This window comes from Chaetodon auriga, chromosome 24 (assembly GCF_051107435.1).
Source record: "Chaetodon auriga isolate fChaAug3 chromosome 24, fChaAug3.hap1, whole genome shotgun sequence".
Classification (NCBI taxonomy): domain Eukaryota; kingdom Metazoa; phylum Chordata; class Actinopteri; order Chaetodontiformes; family Chaetodontidae; genus Chaetodon; species Chaetodon auriga.
Window position 1 is genome coordinate 16,137,463 of NC_135097.1, and position 18,384 is coordinate 16,155,846.

At 40.5% G+C, this 18,384-nt stretch overlaps 1 protein-coding gene across 1 annotated transcript; it reads right to left on the reverse strand.

Annotated features, from left to right (window-relative positions):
* Window positions 1-1,769: 1,769 nt before the first annotated feature.
* Window positions 1,770-15,878, reverse strand: spata6l (spermatogenesis associated 6-like). The gene is made up of 13 exons (XM_076724267.1): window positions 15,831-15,878; window positions 12,303-12,440; window positions 11,885-11,933; window positions 10,877-10,918; window positions 10,571-10,695; window positions 9,971-10,063; window positions 9,030-9,263; window positions 6,439-6,538; window positions 6,120-6,166; window positions 5,115-5,230; window positions 4,712-4,811; window positions 3,488-3,576; window positions 1,770-1,935 (listed from the first exon to the last, which is right to left on the reverse strand). The coding sequence occupies exons 1-12, from the start codon at window positions 15,876-15,878 to the stop codon at window positions 3,511-3,513; spliced, it is 1,158 nt and encodes a 385-aa protein (XP_076580382.1). The 3' UTR covers window positions 1,770-1,935; window positions 3,488-3,510.
* Window positions 15,879-18,384: the final 2,506 nt, after the last annotated feature.

Sequence of the window (18,384 nt, forward strand, 5' to 3'; positions counted from 1 at the left end):
GAGGAATCCACAAGTTTTGGGTAAACTTGTTGTTGGGGTTATCGTGAGAAAAATTATTTCTTGACAAAAAATAAATAAATCCAGAATTAGCTGCATTAATATGGAAAATGTGACCTTTGATTCAAGATCATTCAGATCAGTTGCTTGCTTCAAACTCATCAGATGTTACGAATTCATAAGAAGCACTTTAAGAACTCTGAGATGGCTTTGGCTTATCTGTTCAGCATGACAGCTGATTCTTGATCTTGTAAAAGTAGTTTGACAAAACAATCCCAACTCAAGGTTCTTTGTTAAGACTGCAACAACACAACCTTCTTCAAGACGATGCAATAAGGTTTATCATTAAATTTGTTGATGTTTTTAATCAGTTTTTAAAATCATCATCATTATATCTGATGAAACTCATTTTTTGCATTTCCCAAGCTCCATCAAAGAGCGTTAACTTTGTCCAAGCGCCTTTGTCCTTGCAGCTTATCCAGTTTAGCATGTTTCAAGCTGTAATGACTAACTTAGGCACACTGGCTTGCCTTTGACTTCAACCATAAACCATAAACACGTTTGCCAGTGGACATTGTTGGATGAACTAATGCATTAGAAGCATACTACGAGCTTTGGTCAGCTTTGGTCTCTCCGAGGCTATAGTATGGTCATCACTATGGTTGTGTGTAGACTCACTAGGGTGCAGGTTCAATCTGCTAGTTACTGAAATGGGACTAATAGAGTTTCTCCAATGTGGAGGGGTTAGCTGTGCTGAACCATGCTGTGAAGAGACGCAAGCAGGTGAGTTGCGCAGGCACAACTGGTTATTCCATGGTGGTTATTCCATTACAATGCAGGAGCACAGTAAAAGGCATTTCCTATTTTGCTTACCTTCATTATGTGTGGAGGGTTTTTAGTCCCTCACCTAATCAAAGTGAAACATTTCTCCTTGGTATTGATGTAGACAACAGCATTCAACGTGGAATTCTTGGTGCTTTGCATCCTTTTTATCAGTTTTTTTTTTTTTGTTTGGACACATTGATGATGTGACTGTGCCCCTTTTCTCGTTGCTTGTACTATATACAATGACATTCTTGAGCCAATCTGGGGACTGTGATAAAACAGCACTTGCTAATGGCTGTGATGACATGGCTCTGTTTAGAGGAGGTAGTGGCCTTGCATAGCTGCTAGGCAGGACCACAGCAGTGCACCTATTTGCTGTAGGACTGTTGTGGAAATGCATGTCATTGCAGCTTGGCTTAGCACCGCACGGCTAAAGTGGATCCTCCTGGACCCATGGAAAAGCCCCATAAGCTACAGTCTCCTGTCACCTTCACTTTCTATGACAGCAGTCATTACTAGTTCCAAACTGCTTGTTATTTATAGCATTATTTAAAGACTTTTGTTGAAAATGACCAAGCTAACCACTAAAAAATCTGCACTGCCATGAAGGCCCATGGTCTGACTGCTTAAAACACAAAAATAGAGTTCAGATTCAGCAGCCATTCTACAATAGATCACAATGTTCCTGGTAGAGCCGGTGCTTAATGCCTCATAGTCATACAGTGGTGGGCAGCTATTTCTCTGATATATGGCAGTAGTTCACACAGAGCTGCATTGCCAAAGACACAATTAGCTTTTAATGGCCTCAGTTGATTTATCTGAGGACTCGACAATGTCAGCTTGACAGATTAACGGAAAAGGGGCTTATGACATCAAACTCATACGACTGCCTCCTGAAAGCACTCAAACTGAGATATAGCAATGAGTTTCCATTTTAAAAGGTTTATTTTAATATTAACACGTTATTTTGCATTAATGCATCATTAATACAGGGTGTGTGGACATTTATCAAACCACTGCAGTGAAATGCCTCTCTGTTTTGGATAATTATCATAATTATCGCATAATTATCAGAGGCGTCTTGACATCTGAAGACTTCATTGACAAGGTTCCCTAAAGGGGAGGAAAAAGACAAATATCTGACATCACACACATATAAAAACAAAATAAATTTGGGCTTTTTTCTTTCACAGCTTCAGTGCGTTGGAAAGGTTGCCTAACTTGCCATTTGTGGTACAGTGGGTGTACAAGAGGCTTGGAAGACACAGGACAGGATGGGTGATGAGTGACTTGATTTTAAAGTCTTGTTACTGCCCTCTAGAGGCAAAAGTTTAAACACTGCATTTATAGCCACTATATTACCATTTCATCAATGGTTTATAACACTATAATATAGCTGTAAGGTGGTATAATTGTTAATTAATGTATTTTTCATCAACTATAACATGGAAGTGGAAAGTGGTATATGAACAGATAATTCATGATAATATAGTAAAACATAGCTATAATAATATAAAATATGTCTTCCTATTGTTACGCTCTATTTTACAGTTTTACTGTTGTTATTGTTGGTGGCGTACGTCATGACCACACTGGATTAAAATGACCATCAGCGCACAAGAAATTCACAGGAAACAATGCATGCATGTAATCCAGCGTACTTTGTTTTCACTGATATCAGTGTCACTGTTTACTGTTCACACCATGTTTCCATCTTTACACCATGTCGGAGCTGTATTAATTTATTTATTGTTAATGAAAACACAAGGTGGCTTTTACTGTAAAGGTGTCACAGAAAATGTTATGTTACGTTCATCAAAAACACATCTACAAGACAAAAGTCATTATGCTCATGACAGCTTACCAGGGAGTCAGGGAGTAATGAAACAGTTACGAGCAGCCACTTTGAGCTATTAGATGAAGGGTTGTAGGCAATAGGTGGCTTACCTCCAACTCCTCAGAGAGATAACCAACTTTACTGTGCTCTGCTGATCTACCAGACCAAGCGTATAATGAAACCTGATTGTGGCTGCAATTATGTTTGATTAACTTCTTAATTACAACTTGAGTTTAACTGGCTGCTCTGTAAACAAATTTGGTTATCTGTTGTATTTCTGAGAAAGTAGCTGCTCGAAGAGTGTTTGCTGCTCCCGGAATTTGGGGATTTTAAACCTTGGTAACCACAGGTGTTGCCAAATTAACCTGTACTAAAACTTTAGAACTGTAACTTCAACAGAGTGATTTAGTTTATTGATTAACAACAAATTAACAACAACAACAACAAGTCATTTATATACATTAAATCTAAAGAACTGGGTCTCGGCTGCTTTGAAAATGCACCATCATGTGTTCATATTATTTCTACAGTCACAAAAATTGCATTGGCGGTTGCTCCATCCAAACATAATCTGTAATACCAGACCTTACACAGTTTCAACCAGTTCACAGCAAGAAAGCCAGTAAAGTCCTTGTAAAAAGATGAGTTTGAGGTATTTCTTTGTCTTTACTGAATTTAAGAGAGAAAAAGTAGTTTGACATGCAACAATGGTCACAATCTGAAATTAAACCATGGATATTGTAATTACATGCACCTTAACCATTGGGTCACCAGCATTTTTAAAGGCAAAAATGAAACTCATGGAGACACAGAGCAGGTCCACCCCACCTTTCCAGGGCCTGGCCAGGACATCAGGGAGGATCTGGAGAGATGGACCTCCTGGCTAAAACCTTGTCTATCTCGGAGTGTGTGGCCCCCTAAAACACAATAGTCATATTCAGAAGTCTCTGTTAAGTTGCAAGGTGGGTTTTGTTTGTTCGAGGAGTCCCCAAAATTCAGCAAACTGCAAATTTGCTCTCAACTGCCCACGGACCATTGTCTTAGCGTGTTTTTGTGCTTTTCTCATGTTTTTCCGTCACTAGTCTGGGTCTATCGTGCGTACGTATGGATGTACAACTGGTGAGACTAGTGATTAGCTTTTTACTCTTACAATTACAATTACAATAGTGATTTGTTAAACGCTTTTATCCAAAGCAACGTACATATGAATTCACACACCGATGGCACAGCATCGGGGGCAGTTTTGGGGTTCAGTGTCTTGCCCAAGGATACTTCAGCATGTGGACTGCCGAGGCCAGGGATCAAATCACCAAACTCGTGATTGGTGGTAGACTGTTCTACCTCCTGAGCCACAGCTGGCCGTTTCCTGGATTACTTGAAACAACAAAGGGTGATCCATTCAGTCACGGCTCCATTGTTAACACATGGGAACAGTTGATGTCACTATGCAACACTAACATACTCCCAGTGGAAAGACCGGAGATCCTTACAGAAATAAGGAGAAGGAGGAGGGGATGCAGAGCTGGGGTGAAGTGACATGAGAAGAAAAGACTCCATGGTGTCTCTTATGGGGAATGTTAGATCTCTCCCTGATAACATGAAAGAGCTAACAGCACTAACCAGAATGCAGAGGGAGTACCTGGAGTGTAGTATGATGTGCTTCGCAGAGACTTGGCTAAATGATCTCCCGCTGAACTCACATGTTATGCTGGACAATTTTTAACTTCTGAGAGGACAGTAAATAAAGAGATTGCCTATGCAGTTGAGGTAAATTCATTAATTAATTAATGTAATTAAAAAAAGAGAAATTTTTTTTAAGGACAATAAGTTTTTTCAGCAATTCTTGTTTAAAAAACACATTGCGACAGCCCACTGAAAGAGGAGTGAAAGAAGCTGATATTCCTGTAGCCAACTATCTACAACTGCAATATCGAACAGCTGAAACAAAAAACATAAAATAGCCTGTATAATAGCAACAAGTCTAACACCAGACTGAAACACATACTGATGCCATGATATCCAACTAAGTCTCTAATATTATGCATTACTTACATAGACAAGTCGGCGTACAGCTTTTGGTGTCGTAAGGAGTCCCCGAACACGTTCATGGACCTCTTCCCATTCTCTGTGAGACCTGGACTGAGACCTGAACATTATACCAATAGTCAGGAAATTTCAGCTTGAGGGACATTTTATTTAGCTGTACTCTCAGTCGAAGGTGTGTTTAGCCTAGCTTAGCATAAAGACTTGAAAAAAAAAGGAGAAACTGCTATCTTAATTCCATCAAAAGTGAAAAAATACATATTCCAACAGACCCACTGCTTATTTAAAATCTTGAGAAGGCATTTAATATGTATAATTATTTAGAATTTTTTGTTTTTAGTATGTTCCCTGCCTTCGTAGTGAGGTGCATGAATATTCTATGAATGTCAATATTCTTGTCAAGAAAAGGACCTGCCTGGCTTGTTCCCTATAAGATTGCCACAGTCTTGAAGGGTCAGGACCTTGGTGGGAGTCAAGGGGGTCATGTGTTTCTGAAGAGCTTGAATCGTCTTCTGATACACCTCCAACCTGTCAATTGAAGAAGAGCGGAGTTACTTTCTATTTGTTACTTTCATTGTCAGATAACCACTGCATCAGCACCTCTGGAATTAGTTATTAAAGGCTCAATCAGTATTTGTTTTTTTGCAAAAATTTAAATTTCTGGCACTTTATTAGAGAGACACAAATCGCTAATCTACTTTTTTGTGTGTTTCTCAGCTGATCATAATTCAAATTTAGGTCTGTGACTACAGACATTACTAACATAACGTAAACTTCAAGAAATTCATAGGTCACAGGTTCCAGTTCAAGGTCCAAGGCATTGAAGGAATAGTTCAACATGTTGTGAAACACGCTTGTCCGCTTTCTTTCTAAGAGTGAGAATGTGGATATCAATTTTTGTCTGTGCCAAGTACAAAGGTGGAGTCAGGACGTGGTTAACTTAGCTTAGCATAACGACTGGAAGCAGGGGACAAACAGCTAGTATGGTTCTGTCATAAGTTCCAAAATACACCTTCCAACACCTCTAAAGCCCACTAATCAACACGTTGGCTGTGACGTCAAGACTCCAGGAAGCTGCAAACAGCTGTTGTTCACCAAGAAACAGTTCCAGCAGGTTAACATCCTCAAAATTATAAACAGCAGTTTGTACATTTCTGTTTCTGTACAAAGTAAACAAACAGGATACAACGTGTTAATTAGTGAGCTTTAGAGCTGTTTCCCCTTCTTCCAGTCTTTATGCTAAGATCAGCTAACCATGTCCTAACTCCAGCTCTGTACTTAACACACAGACATGAGTTTGGTATCCATCTATTGAAATATTTAACTATTCCTTTAATGCTTATCATGTTTGAAATTAGAACAACATCTGATAGATCCCATGAATTCTTGTCTACAAGGCCAAAGAGGAGGAACCTACCAAACCATTGGATAAAGATTTTCTTCTGCCAGTTGGAGAATATCTCACTAAAGCAGAAAAAAAGATGGAAAAATCTTTTTGAGTCAAAACAGATTTGCATTTATTTGGTGATAGAAAACTAATTGTGTGTACGTTATTGTATAATACACAACTTTTAGTAGTTTTTCATCATCAAACTTGAAACATCTTGAAAAGTGAGTCAGGTCACGTCAACAGAGCAGTATAACAATAATGATACATTTTTCAAGCTATTATGGTAAGTTGTTTGGTTGAAACCATGTTTAATAACAACAAAGCAGCTTTATAGGAGGACTTCTACCTGTGGATGAAGACCTGGTCAAAGGTGAAGAGGAGTTGGTTAACACTGCAGAGCGCTGGGGTGAGGCAGGTCGACTGGCTCCAGGCCATGAAGCCAACATCTACAGAGAGGAGAATGACATTATGAGCAGGTCAAACTGCTAGCCATATGATTGGTCGAGCGAGGCCTGTAGAAGTGTTTTTTCACCACATGTCAGCTACTACAGCTGAGCTGATCACCAAACAGAGACTGTTAAACCCACCAGTACACAAACTGATCATGGATGTGTATATAGAAGAGAATAAAAAATCAACATGTGTGTTGATGGTCCATGCAGCTAGGTGGCAGTCTACTCCAGCTCCTTCTAGCTTCCCCCTGAGCAGTGATGCTTGGATTGTGTTGAAAGCACTGGAGAAATCAAAGAACATGACCCTCACAGTGCTCCCAGTGTTCTCCAGGTGGGAAAGAGACTGTGTTTTCCACTCCAATGCCTGGTCGATATGCAAACTGTAGGGGGTTAAGCTCACAGCTCACCAGGTTGCAGATGGTTCAGTATGATTGTATCCAGGGTCTTAGAAGTTAAGTCTACTAGCATGAAGTGGTTTGGGCTCTCTAGGATGCCCAGTCTTTGGAACTGGAAACACACAGGAAGTTTTCCATGGGGCTAGAACCCTCTCCAGACTGAGGCTCATGTTGTTCTGGGGACACCCAGGGTTTGTTGTTTGGGAAACACTGTATCTTCCTAGTAGCCACAGCAGTTTCCACACAGAAGTTGATGTAGTCCAAAATGCAGGTTATCAAACTGTCAATGTCCTCCCTGTCACTTTCCAGTCAGTGGTGTCAAAGCAGTCCCTCAGTGCCCATAAAGGTTTGATTAGACATCTCAACAGCATTGTTTTGGCAGAAAACCCAAAGTATATTATATAAGTACTCATCAACTATGGGGCATGTTTGTGAAGTACATTTACATATGGCAGCAATAGACACATATACTGACACAGAATGCAGCAGAGGATGCTTTCCTGTAACAATAAATCCAGCTTGTGTTGCAGTATTAAGTGTGGAGATAATGTTAGTAATAATGTAATATTTGTTTCTTGCAGCCGACAACAAAGAGATTGGCATTGGCTGCTAATAATGTTACCATCTATATCTTTGTGTTACCAAGTAGTAGTAGTAGTTGGCAAGTAGTAGTGCTGTAGTGAGGAAATTACTCACTACTAATTACTGGATGTACCTCCACTTCTATGAGTAAATGCATAACCCTCTACCTGCATGTTATCACAGCTACAGTAAAGCACATTTTTAATATGGTAAAACATTTGTCACTGTAACAACAGTTTTGCAGAATCGATGTCTTGGCTGAATGTGACACCGGTGACCGCCCATCATTAAGTACCTCTCCTGCCTCCTGACATAATGGTTATGGTTTATTAAAGATTTCTTAATAGATGACTTTGTCCCTGGAAAAGTGCACCAGCCTACCAGTCTGTGCAAGTGCATAAATGTTGCTAAAGGTTACTGAACTGAACTTTATTTGTCTTGATCAGGCATTAAAATTATGAGCATTACTTAATCTGTATCTCATTACAAAACTACAGTGAGTTAAGAAACACCAGACATGGGCACCCTACATGTAGGTAGAAAACAAAAAAGAGGTCTGTTCTCGTTGCATCCACTAGGACACTTAATTTCGACAAGGCAAAATTGGGAATTCTCTGAGGATGCCAGTCTACAGAGCTCTATTTAGTTCCCCAAAGTGTAAGTAGATAAGACTAGGTCTCCTTGCTCCTAATCTTTTTGACTGCATAATAAAGACACAAAATTAAGTCCATAGTTTTGCTGTTTCAGTCTTATTTAGTCAGGTATAACCAGTAGCTGATACTGGCTAATTTTAGGTAATATTAGCAAGCCACAGATACACTGTCATTTATCTGATATTAGTATGTCAAATTTCTACTTGTGCTATTGTTGAATCACATGTTAGCATTTCTCAGATAAACATTTTAATGGTTTTACCACAAACGGAAAAACAAAAAGTAAGCATCACCTCATCAGGAGACATTCTTGTTGTTTCCTGTTTCTAGTCCCATTTCACTGACTGAAACAATGATGACTTTAAGGCAACTGACTAAAGAGAGTCTTGGGAAATAAAGGAAAATTCAATGTCCTGTTGTAATTGCCACTTCTGAATCTAAATCTAAATGATGGCTCTTCTACCATGCCTAAGGGCACAACATTTAATGACATTACACAGCCACATCGCTGCTTTGGGTAGGTGACATGAAATGACTGAGTGAGGAAACAAATTAAGTTAAATCAATGTGAATTTGGAAAATGTCATGTCATGCCCTCAGATTATGTCAAATTAAGTATTTGCAGTACTTTTGGCAAGTCATTCTATGTCACTACTATGACTGACTATCAAAGACTCTCACTGGTTAAACATTCCATCACACTACAGACAAGCTATTAGATGAGAGAGGTACTAAGTACAAGTTGTAGGGCACACTCAGCAAAACAGTAACTGCTGTGTGGAGAAGCACATAACCTAGCTTTTCTCTGCCACCTGCTGGCTGGAAAAGAAATAAAGAAATGTTGTTGGTGCTTACAGACTGGGAGTCATCAGGGCCCGGAGATGCAGAGTCCAGGCTGAGTTGGGCCAGACGTTGGATGTTTCCAGCTCTCTGAGGGGATAAGGACTGGGAACGGGAAATGTGTGACGGTGATCTGGTGCTGCTGTGTCTTTCCCTGCAAGCCCTGCCAAGGTTTTGAGGTTGGTTCCTCTGAGGAGAGGAGGTCCTGGGTCTGCTGGAACGTTTCCTGTTCCTCTTCATCACTGGCCTCTGGAAACAGAAGAGTGAATGTCTCAAAACTACAGCCTAAACATGAAATAAGCAGCTGGGTTTCTAGCTACCTTCTAGCTGGAACCACAGCTGCTAAATTAATTTTAAATATGAAAATGTTCTCCAAAATAAATCGGCTTCGGAAGGGTTTTCTTAGCTGATTATTACTGCACTCCTGTCGGTCAGAAGCAACTATTACACCAAAAAGTAGATCAGAATTCAGTAAATTGGGCTTTACATGGAAAAGGGGACCGCACTTTTCTTATCATCGCCCTTGCATTGGCCTCTTACAAATTTGTTAATTTGACTGATCACATAATATAGCACAGCTCAGACTGGTCCCAGAATATGTAACATATAACTAATAATATATAACTCCTGCCTCTGACCCACTCCTGTACAACCCAGGATTTTCTTTGAACCCTCCTCCTGGCACTCAGCTCACTGTACCAGCAGAACACCTCTTCTCACCCTGCAGGACACCTACACCAGGAGGATGAAGCTGAGAGCCCAAAATATCATGAGAGATACTTCACACCCCAACAATGGCCTGTTTAGACTGCTGAGTTCAGGCAGACGCCTCTGCTGTTTGTTTCTGCCGCTGTCACTTTGTCAATCTGGTCCAATGTGATCATCGAAGATATGATGCAGTCCATTTTGTTATATATTATCGACAAAGATTTTGCGCCACATAAAATAATCTTTACCATGCACACATTGGGGTAAATGTTAATCTCTGCATCAGCTGAGCACTCAACGATGGTTGTTTTGGTGGAAAACTCCAACCTGGGAGCGATACCCTGAGGAAAAAAGAGGAGTGGAAATATTTGCACCATCATGAAATCATGAAAGTCAGTCATTATTCTTTTTATATATTTCCCTGCTACTCTGGACCAGGCAATGTGATGATGACTAAAAAAATGACTAGAAAAATGAGAAAGCAGGTAAACAACATTTTGTAAACACTGTTTCTCATTTAAATGTTTTCTGCAGACACATTACAGTAGAATGGAAAAGCATACTAACATTATGACAACAGTGTGTATGTGACAGCGATGTACTATAAGTAGCGTAGGGGCAATGTATAATTTAGTTAAGGAAATTAAACAACGAAAATAAAATTTGCATTAGAAGTTTGATGGTGTCACAGAGAGCATCATTTGCTTACAGTCACTTAATGAATGTCTGAACAAAATATGTGCTAGTGATGCTAAATGCTAAATATCTTTCATTCTTTCTTTCACAGCCACATGCTGACAACAGACATAAACAACACTTTAAAATAGTGTCCAAGGGTTGAACCCTACTGGAAAGTGAGATGCTCGGGTCATCAGAACCTCTCGATCTACTCCAGAGAAGGAGGGAACCAGTTTGGGCTCTGGGAATAAGAAACGTCGAGCATCTTCTTCAAAGCAGGCCAGAGTGTCGCCCACTGCAAATACAAACACACTGCTGTTAAACTTCAACAAGGTCATTCTGGCTGGAATCAGTTTAATGCTCCCACATTCTTTCCACAGACAGGAAAGAGGAGTAAAGTCTAAGTTCATGTGTCTGCAGTAAACAACCAGTGGAACAAGTATGTAAGTACGAAAATGAAACATAAACAACCTCACCTGGAGGAATCAGCTGCACCAGTTCAATTCTGACTGTCTCATCTGAAGATAAAAGGTATCGAGGTGAGAAAGATCCATGGTACTGTGTGTCAAGAATCAGATGTGTGCTATGTCCCTATGGAGATATTATAGGAACATTGCAGGCGATAAGGCAGTCTGGTTCATTATCGCTTGTCAGGTTAATGACAGAGCCACCTCAGGACACTAAACACTAATTTAATGAAGGAGACACATTTCCTCATGATGAGGATAATGAAACAAGCCATCGCATCCTTAAATTTCACTGCAGGACCTCGGCTAAATATGGCTTTCAGTAAACTGTGATGACATTCATGATATCAGTAGCTCTGGTGGCTGGTAGAGGGACACCCCGCATAGCTCGTCATTAGTGGAAGGAGTCAGAGTCCATTTTCATGGAGATGGTTCAGCTGTTATCACGTGACCAAAGTTCCATACTTTGGTCACGTGATAACACTGATGAAGACCTTAAGATTTGGTTAAAAATCCAGAAGAAGCATGTGAGTAGATCTTGATTTAAGATTGTTTTGGTCATTTTTTTTTTTTATCGTCTATTTACCACTAACTGGGAAGTTGGAGCATGTTCCTAAAAGTTGCCAATGTTTCGGGAAAAGCTGCATTTTGCAAGAGTTTCGATTTGATTACCACTACAAACAAGCCAGTTGATCAATTCCAGTACAGTAGTGTGTGTGTTTTTATGTATATCAGAGACAGCGTGTCGGAGACAGAAAGTGATATGGGCATGTTCCCACCAGTCATAATTGTGACATAAACATAAAACTTTTTTCACTGAATGATTAAAAACAATATATATATTTCTTCATAGGACTGCCTTCAGGGTTTTATTTATGAAGACACATCTTTGATAAAAACTTGTGATTAAATGGGTCAAAGACTGTATAAGAAATATCAAATCATTATATGAACTAATACGATAAGTATCTGCCACAGAAAGCATCACTGTATATAACCAAATATGAAGCAACTTACACTCAAGCATCACAGCGATGTCTCCAGGGTCCGCTGCATGCCTGAAAATCTAAACAGAGACAAACTAGGAATGTTTTTTTGTTCAACTTTTACTTTGTAGGGTTCAAGCCACAAAGGGGCAGAGCTCTATTGTGTTTGTCCCGGTTTATTTATTTATTTATTTTTTCTGTCTCATCAGCTGAAATTGTTGTGGGCTGCAATGAACTAGAAACATGAAACTCGGTCAAGTAACTGGAAATAATGTCCAAGTGCTTCCCAAGAAATATAAGCCCAATGAGCCAGATGGTGGAGCTCACTGTGAGTCAGATTGACTTGAAATTGGACTCGCAAAGGTCCAGCTCAATGTGCTCTAGAAAAAAAGCAAACCTCCCTTCATTTAACTGCCCTTCTCCCATATGGACCATAAGTAAATACTCACCTTTTCAAAGGTCATCTTCTCATGAAGCAGCAGAGGAAAGATGGCCGGGAGACATTCAGACTGACGGCACTGGCCCATGAAGCGCATGCTAAGGTAGATATCATGCTTGGCTGGCAGATGAACTCCAGGGCAAGAAACCTGATAACAGAGGAGGAACATATACGAGTTTAATGAAATGTGGTTAGAAGTAAAATCTGTGCTGTGCCTGAGACATTTTCTACTGGTATCTAGTGAAGGGTGACAAAAGTCCCATATTACTTTATGACGCTTTAAGGAGCACTCCATCACTGAAGGATATGTTTTTCACTTAATTGAGTTGGATTAGCCATTTCTTCTGCTTCTAGCTACCCCTTTATTAATATGTTTATTTCCCCCCGAGGTGGCTTTAAGATTGGAAAAAATCACACTGTGTCATTTACATTCTGTATCAGACAAACTAGCTCCACACTGCAAAAGGCTACTCCTTTATTTCCATGTCTTCCAGATGGATCATCAACTAGTGGGGATGACGCCTTTTTGCCTCGGACATGTAACATTCACATAATATGGGATGGAAGGGAAGGATTAAAAGATAGTTGTCTGACTGCAGAGCTGGTCATGTGTGAGGATTGAAATAGTGTGAACTGACATGATTTTTTATTCTCCTCAGTTCTTCTGGACACTGCTTGGCATCATAGTCCCACATAATTTCTTGCAGAGTGAGGACCAGTGGTGTTTCAAACTGCATAACAGTTTTTAAAACTGCTCTCAGTTCCACTGATTTAATTCCTCATATATAATGCATCAAAATACTACTGCAAGCATCCTTTCTGTCAAAATGTAAACATCTAACCCCCAGGATTTGGATTTTGTGAGGCATCTAAGATGTTCAGCACACATTCCTGCTTTAACAAGACTAGATTAGCTCACATAGGTGAAGAGTGTCTAGTTTATTAGACATTTCTCGGTAATGTGGACTGGTTGAATTGGGATTTTTTGGGTCTTTGATATGAGGTATGATATAACATGATGACACACCTTGCCTACCTGGCCACCATTGCACAAGCAAACAAGGCAAAGCTAGGATTACATTTTTCTCAATCAACATAAAAAACACAAGGTTTGGTAGAAATGTGAAACAGGTGCCCTTCTTAAATGCATGGTCAAATTTTCTTGTGTTAATTATTCTGTATTTTTCCCCGATCTCAGTCTTTGCAGACATCAAGAAATTGTTTGTAGATGTAAGGAATGCTACATGACCACCACAGCAGCTGTTTGTATATCAGACAGTAATTCTGCTTTTTCATGAAGATATATGGCCCAGCCTGTTTTAATCTAATTCATTTACATTTATGTCACACATACAGGTGCAGCTCAAAAAATGTGGATATTGTGAAAAAGTTCAATATTTTTGGTCAGTCATTTCAGAAAGTATTGAAACTGAGAGAAATATTGCAAGCCTTTATCTCTTGTAATTTTGATGATTTTGGCTTACAGCTAATGAAAACCCCAATTTCTGTGTCCCAGAAAATTAGAATATTACATAAGATCAATAAAAAAAAGATTTTTGAAACAGAAATGTCAGACCTCTGAAAAGCATGTTCATTTCTCTGCACTCAATACTTGGTTGGGGTCCTTTCACATGAATTACTGCATCAATGTGGCGAGACATGGATGCGATCAGCCTGTGGCACTGCTGAGGTGTAATGGAAGCCCAGGTTGCTTTGATAGCGGCCTTCAGCTCGTCTGCATTGTTGGGTCTGGTGTCTCTCATCTTCCTCTTGACAATGCCCCATAGATTCTCTGTGGGGTTCAGGTCAGGCAAGTTTGCTGGCCATTCAAGTGCAGTAATACCATTTTTGAACCAACTTCTGGTACTTTTGGCAGTGTGGCCAGGTGCCAAGTCCTGCTGGAAAATAAAATCAGCATCTCCAGAAAGCTTTTCAGCAGAACGAAGCATGAAGTGCTCTACAATTTCCTGGTAGATGGCTGCGTTGACTTTGGACTTCAGAAAACAAAGTGGACCAACACCAGCAAATGACATGGCACCCAAATCATTACTGCCTGTGGACACTTCACACTGGACTTCAAGCAACTTGGATGCTCTGCCTCCCCACCCTTCCCCCAGACTCTGCAACCTTGATTTCCAAATGAAATGTAAAATGTACTTTCATCTGAAAAGAAGACTTTGGACCACTGAGCAACAGTCCAGTTCTTTTTCTCCTTAGCCCAGGTGAGACACTTCTGACGTTGTCTCTGGTTCAGGAATGTCCTGGATTCGTCTGTGTGTGGTGGCTCTTGATGCACTGACTCCAGCCTCAGTCCACTCCATGTGTTGATTGTGCACCTTTTCCTACCACGCTTTTTCCTTCAAATCAACTTTCGATTAATATGATTGGACACAGCACTCTGTGAACAACCAGCTTCTTCAGCAATGACCTTTTGTGGCTTATCTTCCTTGTGGAGAGTGTCAGTGACTGTCTTCTGGACATCTGTCAAGTCAGCTGTCTTCCCCATGATTGTGTAGCCTACTGAACCAGACTGAGACCATTTCAAGGCTCAGGAAACCTTTGCAGGTGTTTTGAGTTAATTAGCTGATTAAAGTGTGACACCATGAGTTTCCAATATTGAACATTTTCATAATATTCTAATTTTCTGAGACACTGAATATTGGGTTTTCATTAGCTGTGAGCCATAATCATCAAAATTACAAGAAATAAAGGCTTGCAATATTTCACTCTATGTGTAATGAATCTATATATGAGTTTCACTTTCTGAAATGACTGACAAAAAATAAATAATTTTTTCCACGATATTCTAGTTTTTTGAGCTGCACCTGTATATTACATAGAATATATATTTCTGAGACTGTTATTACAAGGCACTTTACCGGATAATCCATGTAGTCTGTTCAGCCCTGCAGAAAGTGATGGGAGGAGATCCTTCATTTCGAGTAAAAGTAGCAACACCAAAATGCACTACAATAAAATTCTATGCCAAGATGATAAAAAATGCCTCCTTTCAAATGTCAAATTATCATTGATCGTTCATTCTGTAGACGGAATGTATTAATGTTGCAGCTGGTGCAGAAGAATCAGCTACAAAGTCTCTCGAGCTTTTAGAGGGGACGATACGCCAAAAAAAAAAAAAAACAAAAAAAAAAACAAAACCTGAATGTCCAGCTTTTATGGAAAAGTTTCCAACAAATTGCATCATATACTTGAGTTACCACCAGCTGAATTAAATATCTTACTTCCAAACACAACACACCCTATAGGTGAAGCAGTTACGTCGCTTGGTGGTGAGGACGGGAGAACCCAGTCTACACGCTCGAATTTAGCTAATTGGTATCTTTAGTGCATTAGCTAACGATAAGTCACATCCTGAATTCTAACACTTAACGCTTCTTCAGCATTGTAGCTTAAGTCTAACAACATGTCTGCCGGCAGGTCAGAAAATATCGAAATGACAAAGTCTGAGGCGCAGTCAGGCTGTTGTCAGCCAGTGTTCACGCTGGGTTTTTAGAATTCATGGAGTGAAAAATCTTACCGCTCTGAAGTTTAATTCCACCACCACTTTCAGCGCTTTTCGGAACATTGCCTTCTTCTATCAAAAGTGACAAGGAGGATTAGCTCCAACTTCAAGTGAACGAAGCCTAATGTTCCCCCGAATTAGCGTCCCGTTACCTTGTTACCATGGATACTACAACTTCCGGGTTAGCTGCAAGCGCAACCAGGACGGTCCAGGACGGTTCTGTCTGTTGTCTGAGCTTACAGCTTGTTCGCCATGACCACTCTTTCCATAAAATAACACATAAAAGCTTTAATAATTTAATAATTTACCTGAATTGTTAATTAACACTCTCGCTTCTCGTGAATACACTTCAGCATTTGCATTCAGAGAGCTGTTGATTCAACTGTATTGCATTATACAGAGAAGTGTTTGTGTTATTTATTTTACCCTCACTGATATAAATGACACTGCTAAATATGGTTTGTAATAGATTACATGTCAGTTAGCAGTGTCAACCACCTCTTGTGTTCTGTATGTTCCTCAGATGCCTGTTGGCCTGTTTCAACATGTGGCTGCTGTTCCCTTTTCTTGATGCTGTTTTCCGGTGTTTAAATAATAATATCAGAATCAGAAAAGCTTTATTGCCAAGTACGATTTTACACATATGAGGAATTTGTTCTGGTGAAGTTGGTGCATGACACATCTACTAAAAATAAGCTATTAAAAATGTAAAAAAAATATAACAATATAAATATATATACACATGTTTTTTTTTTCAGAAGCACAGTCTGTTTTTTCAGGAGAAGTCCAAGCTGAGTGTTAATGTAACGCATAGAGTTATGGCAATGTCAATGTGACAAGTAGAGGCAGAGGTGGTGCGTGAAGAGTGTCGTGGGGGGGGGGGGGGGGTTCCGGGCCTTGTTGATAAGGCTGACAGCAGACGGGAAAAAACTCTTCTTGTGGCGTGAGGTTTTGGTCCTGATGGACCGCAGCCTCCTGCCAGAGGGGAGTGACTCGAAGAGTTTGTGTCCGGGGTGGGAGGGATCAGCCACAATCTTTCCTGCATGCCTCAGGGTCCTGGAGGTGTACAGGTCCTGGAGAGATGGGAGATTGCAGTTGATCACCTTCTCTGCAGACCGAATGACACGCTGCAGCCTGCTCTTGTCCTTGGCGGTGGCAGCAGCGTACCAGATGGTGATGGAGGAGGTGAGGATGGACTCAATGATGGCTGTGTAGAAGTGCACCATCATTGTCTTTGTCTTTGTCTTTGAATTTCTTGAGCTGCCGCAGGAAGCACATCCTCTGCTGTGCTTTCTTGATAAGGGAGCTGATGTTGGGCTCCCACTTGAGGTCCTGGTAGATGATAGGTCCCAGGAAGCAGAAAGACATAGTGTCAATAGTGGAGTCACAGAGGGTGATGGAGGCAGGTGAGGCTGAGCTCTTCCTGTTGTCCACAACCATCTCCACTGTCTTTAGAGCGTTGAGCTCTAGGTTGTTCTGATTGCACCAGGTCACCAGGTGGTCAACCTCCCACCTGTAGACGGACTCGTCGCCATCAGAGATGAGTCCGATGAGGGTGGTGTCGTCCACAAACTTCAGGAGCTTGACAGACTTGTGACTTTGTATACAGGGAGAATAATATAATATGACAGCTTTCAAAACTGTTCCCTTTGATATTTTGATATAATCCAATTTTTTTTTACATGAAGTATTTATATAATAATTTATTAATTGATTTGAGGGCCAGCAGGGGAGGCCAGTTAGGTGGACGATGTTCTTGAAGCATTCACCCAGATGTTAGGGCTGACCTCCTACACAGGCGTGGTCACTGGAGCCTGTGTGTGTGGCAGCTGCACCTGGACCGTCTACAGGTGACGGGGCACCATCACACCTGTCTGAATCCGTGAAGCCTCCGTCAGACGGATGTGTCCTGGGTCTCTTTTCCTCTTTTTGCCCTCTAAAGAAAAACAAACAGACCATCTGCTGTCAGCTGATGAAGACTCTTTGCAGTGACTGTTTTATTCGCTCTAGTGCACTGATGTGTGAGCTCAGTGTACTAACGTAGTTTTCCCCGCTGGTCTACTCCGGGTGGTGGAGGAGTCGTTTTCTCTCGACCTGTTGTAGTATCTGGCCTGCTCCTCCTTTGACAGAGACTTCCACTGTGGACAGACGACAGCACAGTGTCAACACACACACAAACACCAACATAAAAACATTCACAGACACAGAAATATGTGCACAAACTTTTTTTTTTTTTTTTTTTTTTTTTTTTATACCAAACTTTGATCAAGTTTGTTACAGTGAGTCAAACAAACAGAAGCAGCACATTTAATCTCTGACCCTCACAGCCGCGCTCCCTCTTCTGCAGACATCGGCCTCAACGTTTGGCCTCTGCTCCTTCATGAAGAGCATAAAGGCATTTGGCGGCTTTTTGACATACGGCCAATCGTCCTGCTGCTGGTTTTCATGCATTCTCTTTCTACGGGACAAAAACAGAGTGAGAGCTCATGTTATTAAATTCTAATAATATTCATGCAGACATGTTTGGTAGACAAAGAACAGGCACCTGAAATCAAACAACAGCTGTTAG

Excerpts from the sequence above, each read along its gene's own strand:
- spata6l (XM_076724267.1), bottom strand. The coding sequence starts at position 15,878 with ATGTTCCGAAAAGCGCTGAAAGTGGTGGTGGAATTAAACTTCAGAGCG. Across the intron at positions 10,064-10,570 it reads CCCGAGCATCTCACTTTCCA|GGTATCGCTCCCAGGTTGGA; the intron begins GTAGGGTTCAAC and ends TTTTTTCCTCAG. Across the intron at positions 5,231-6,119 it reads AATCTTTATCCAATGGTTTG|GTTGGAGGTGTATCAGAAGA; the intron begins GTAGGTTCCTCC and ends TTCAATTGACAG.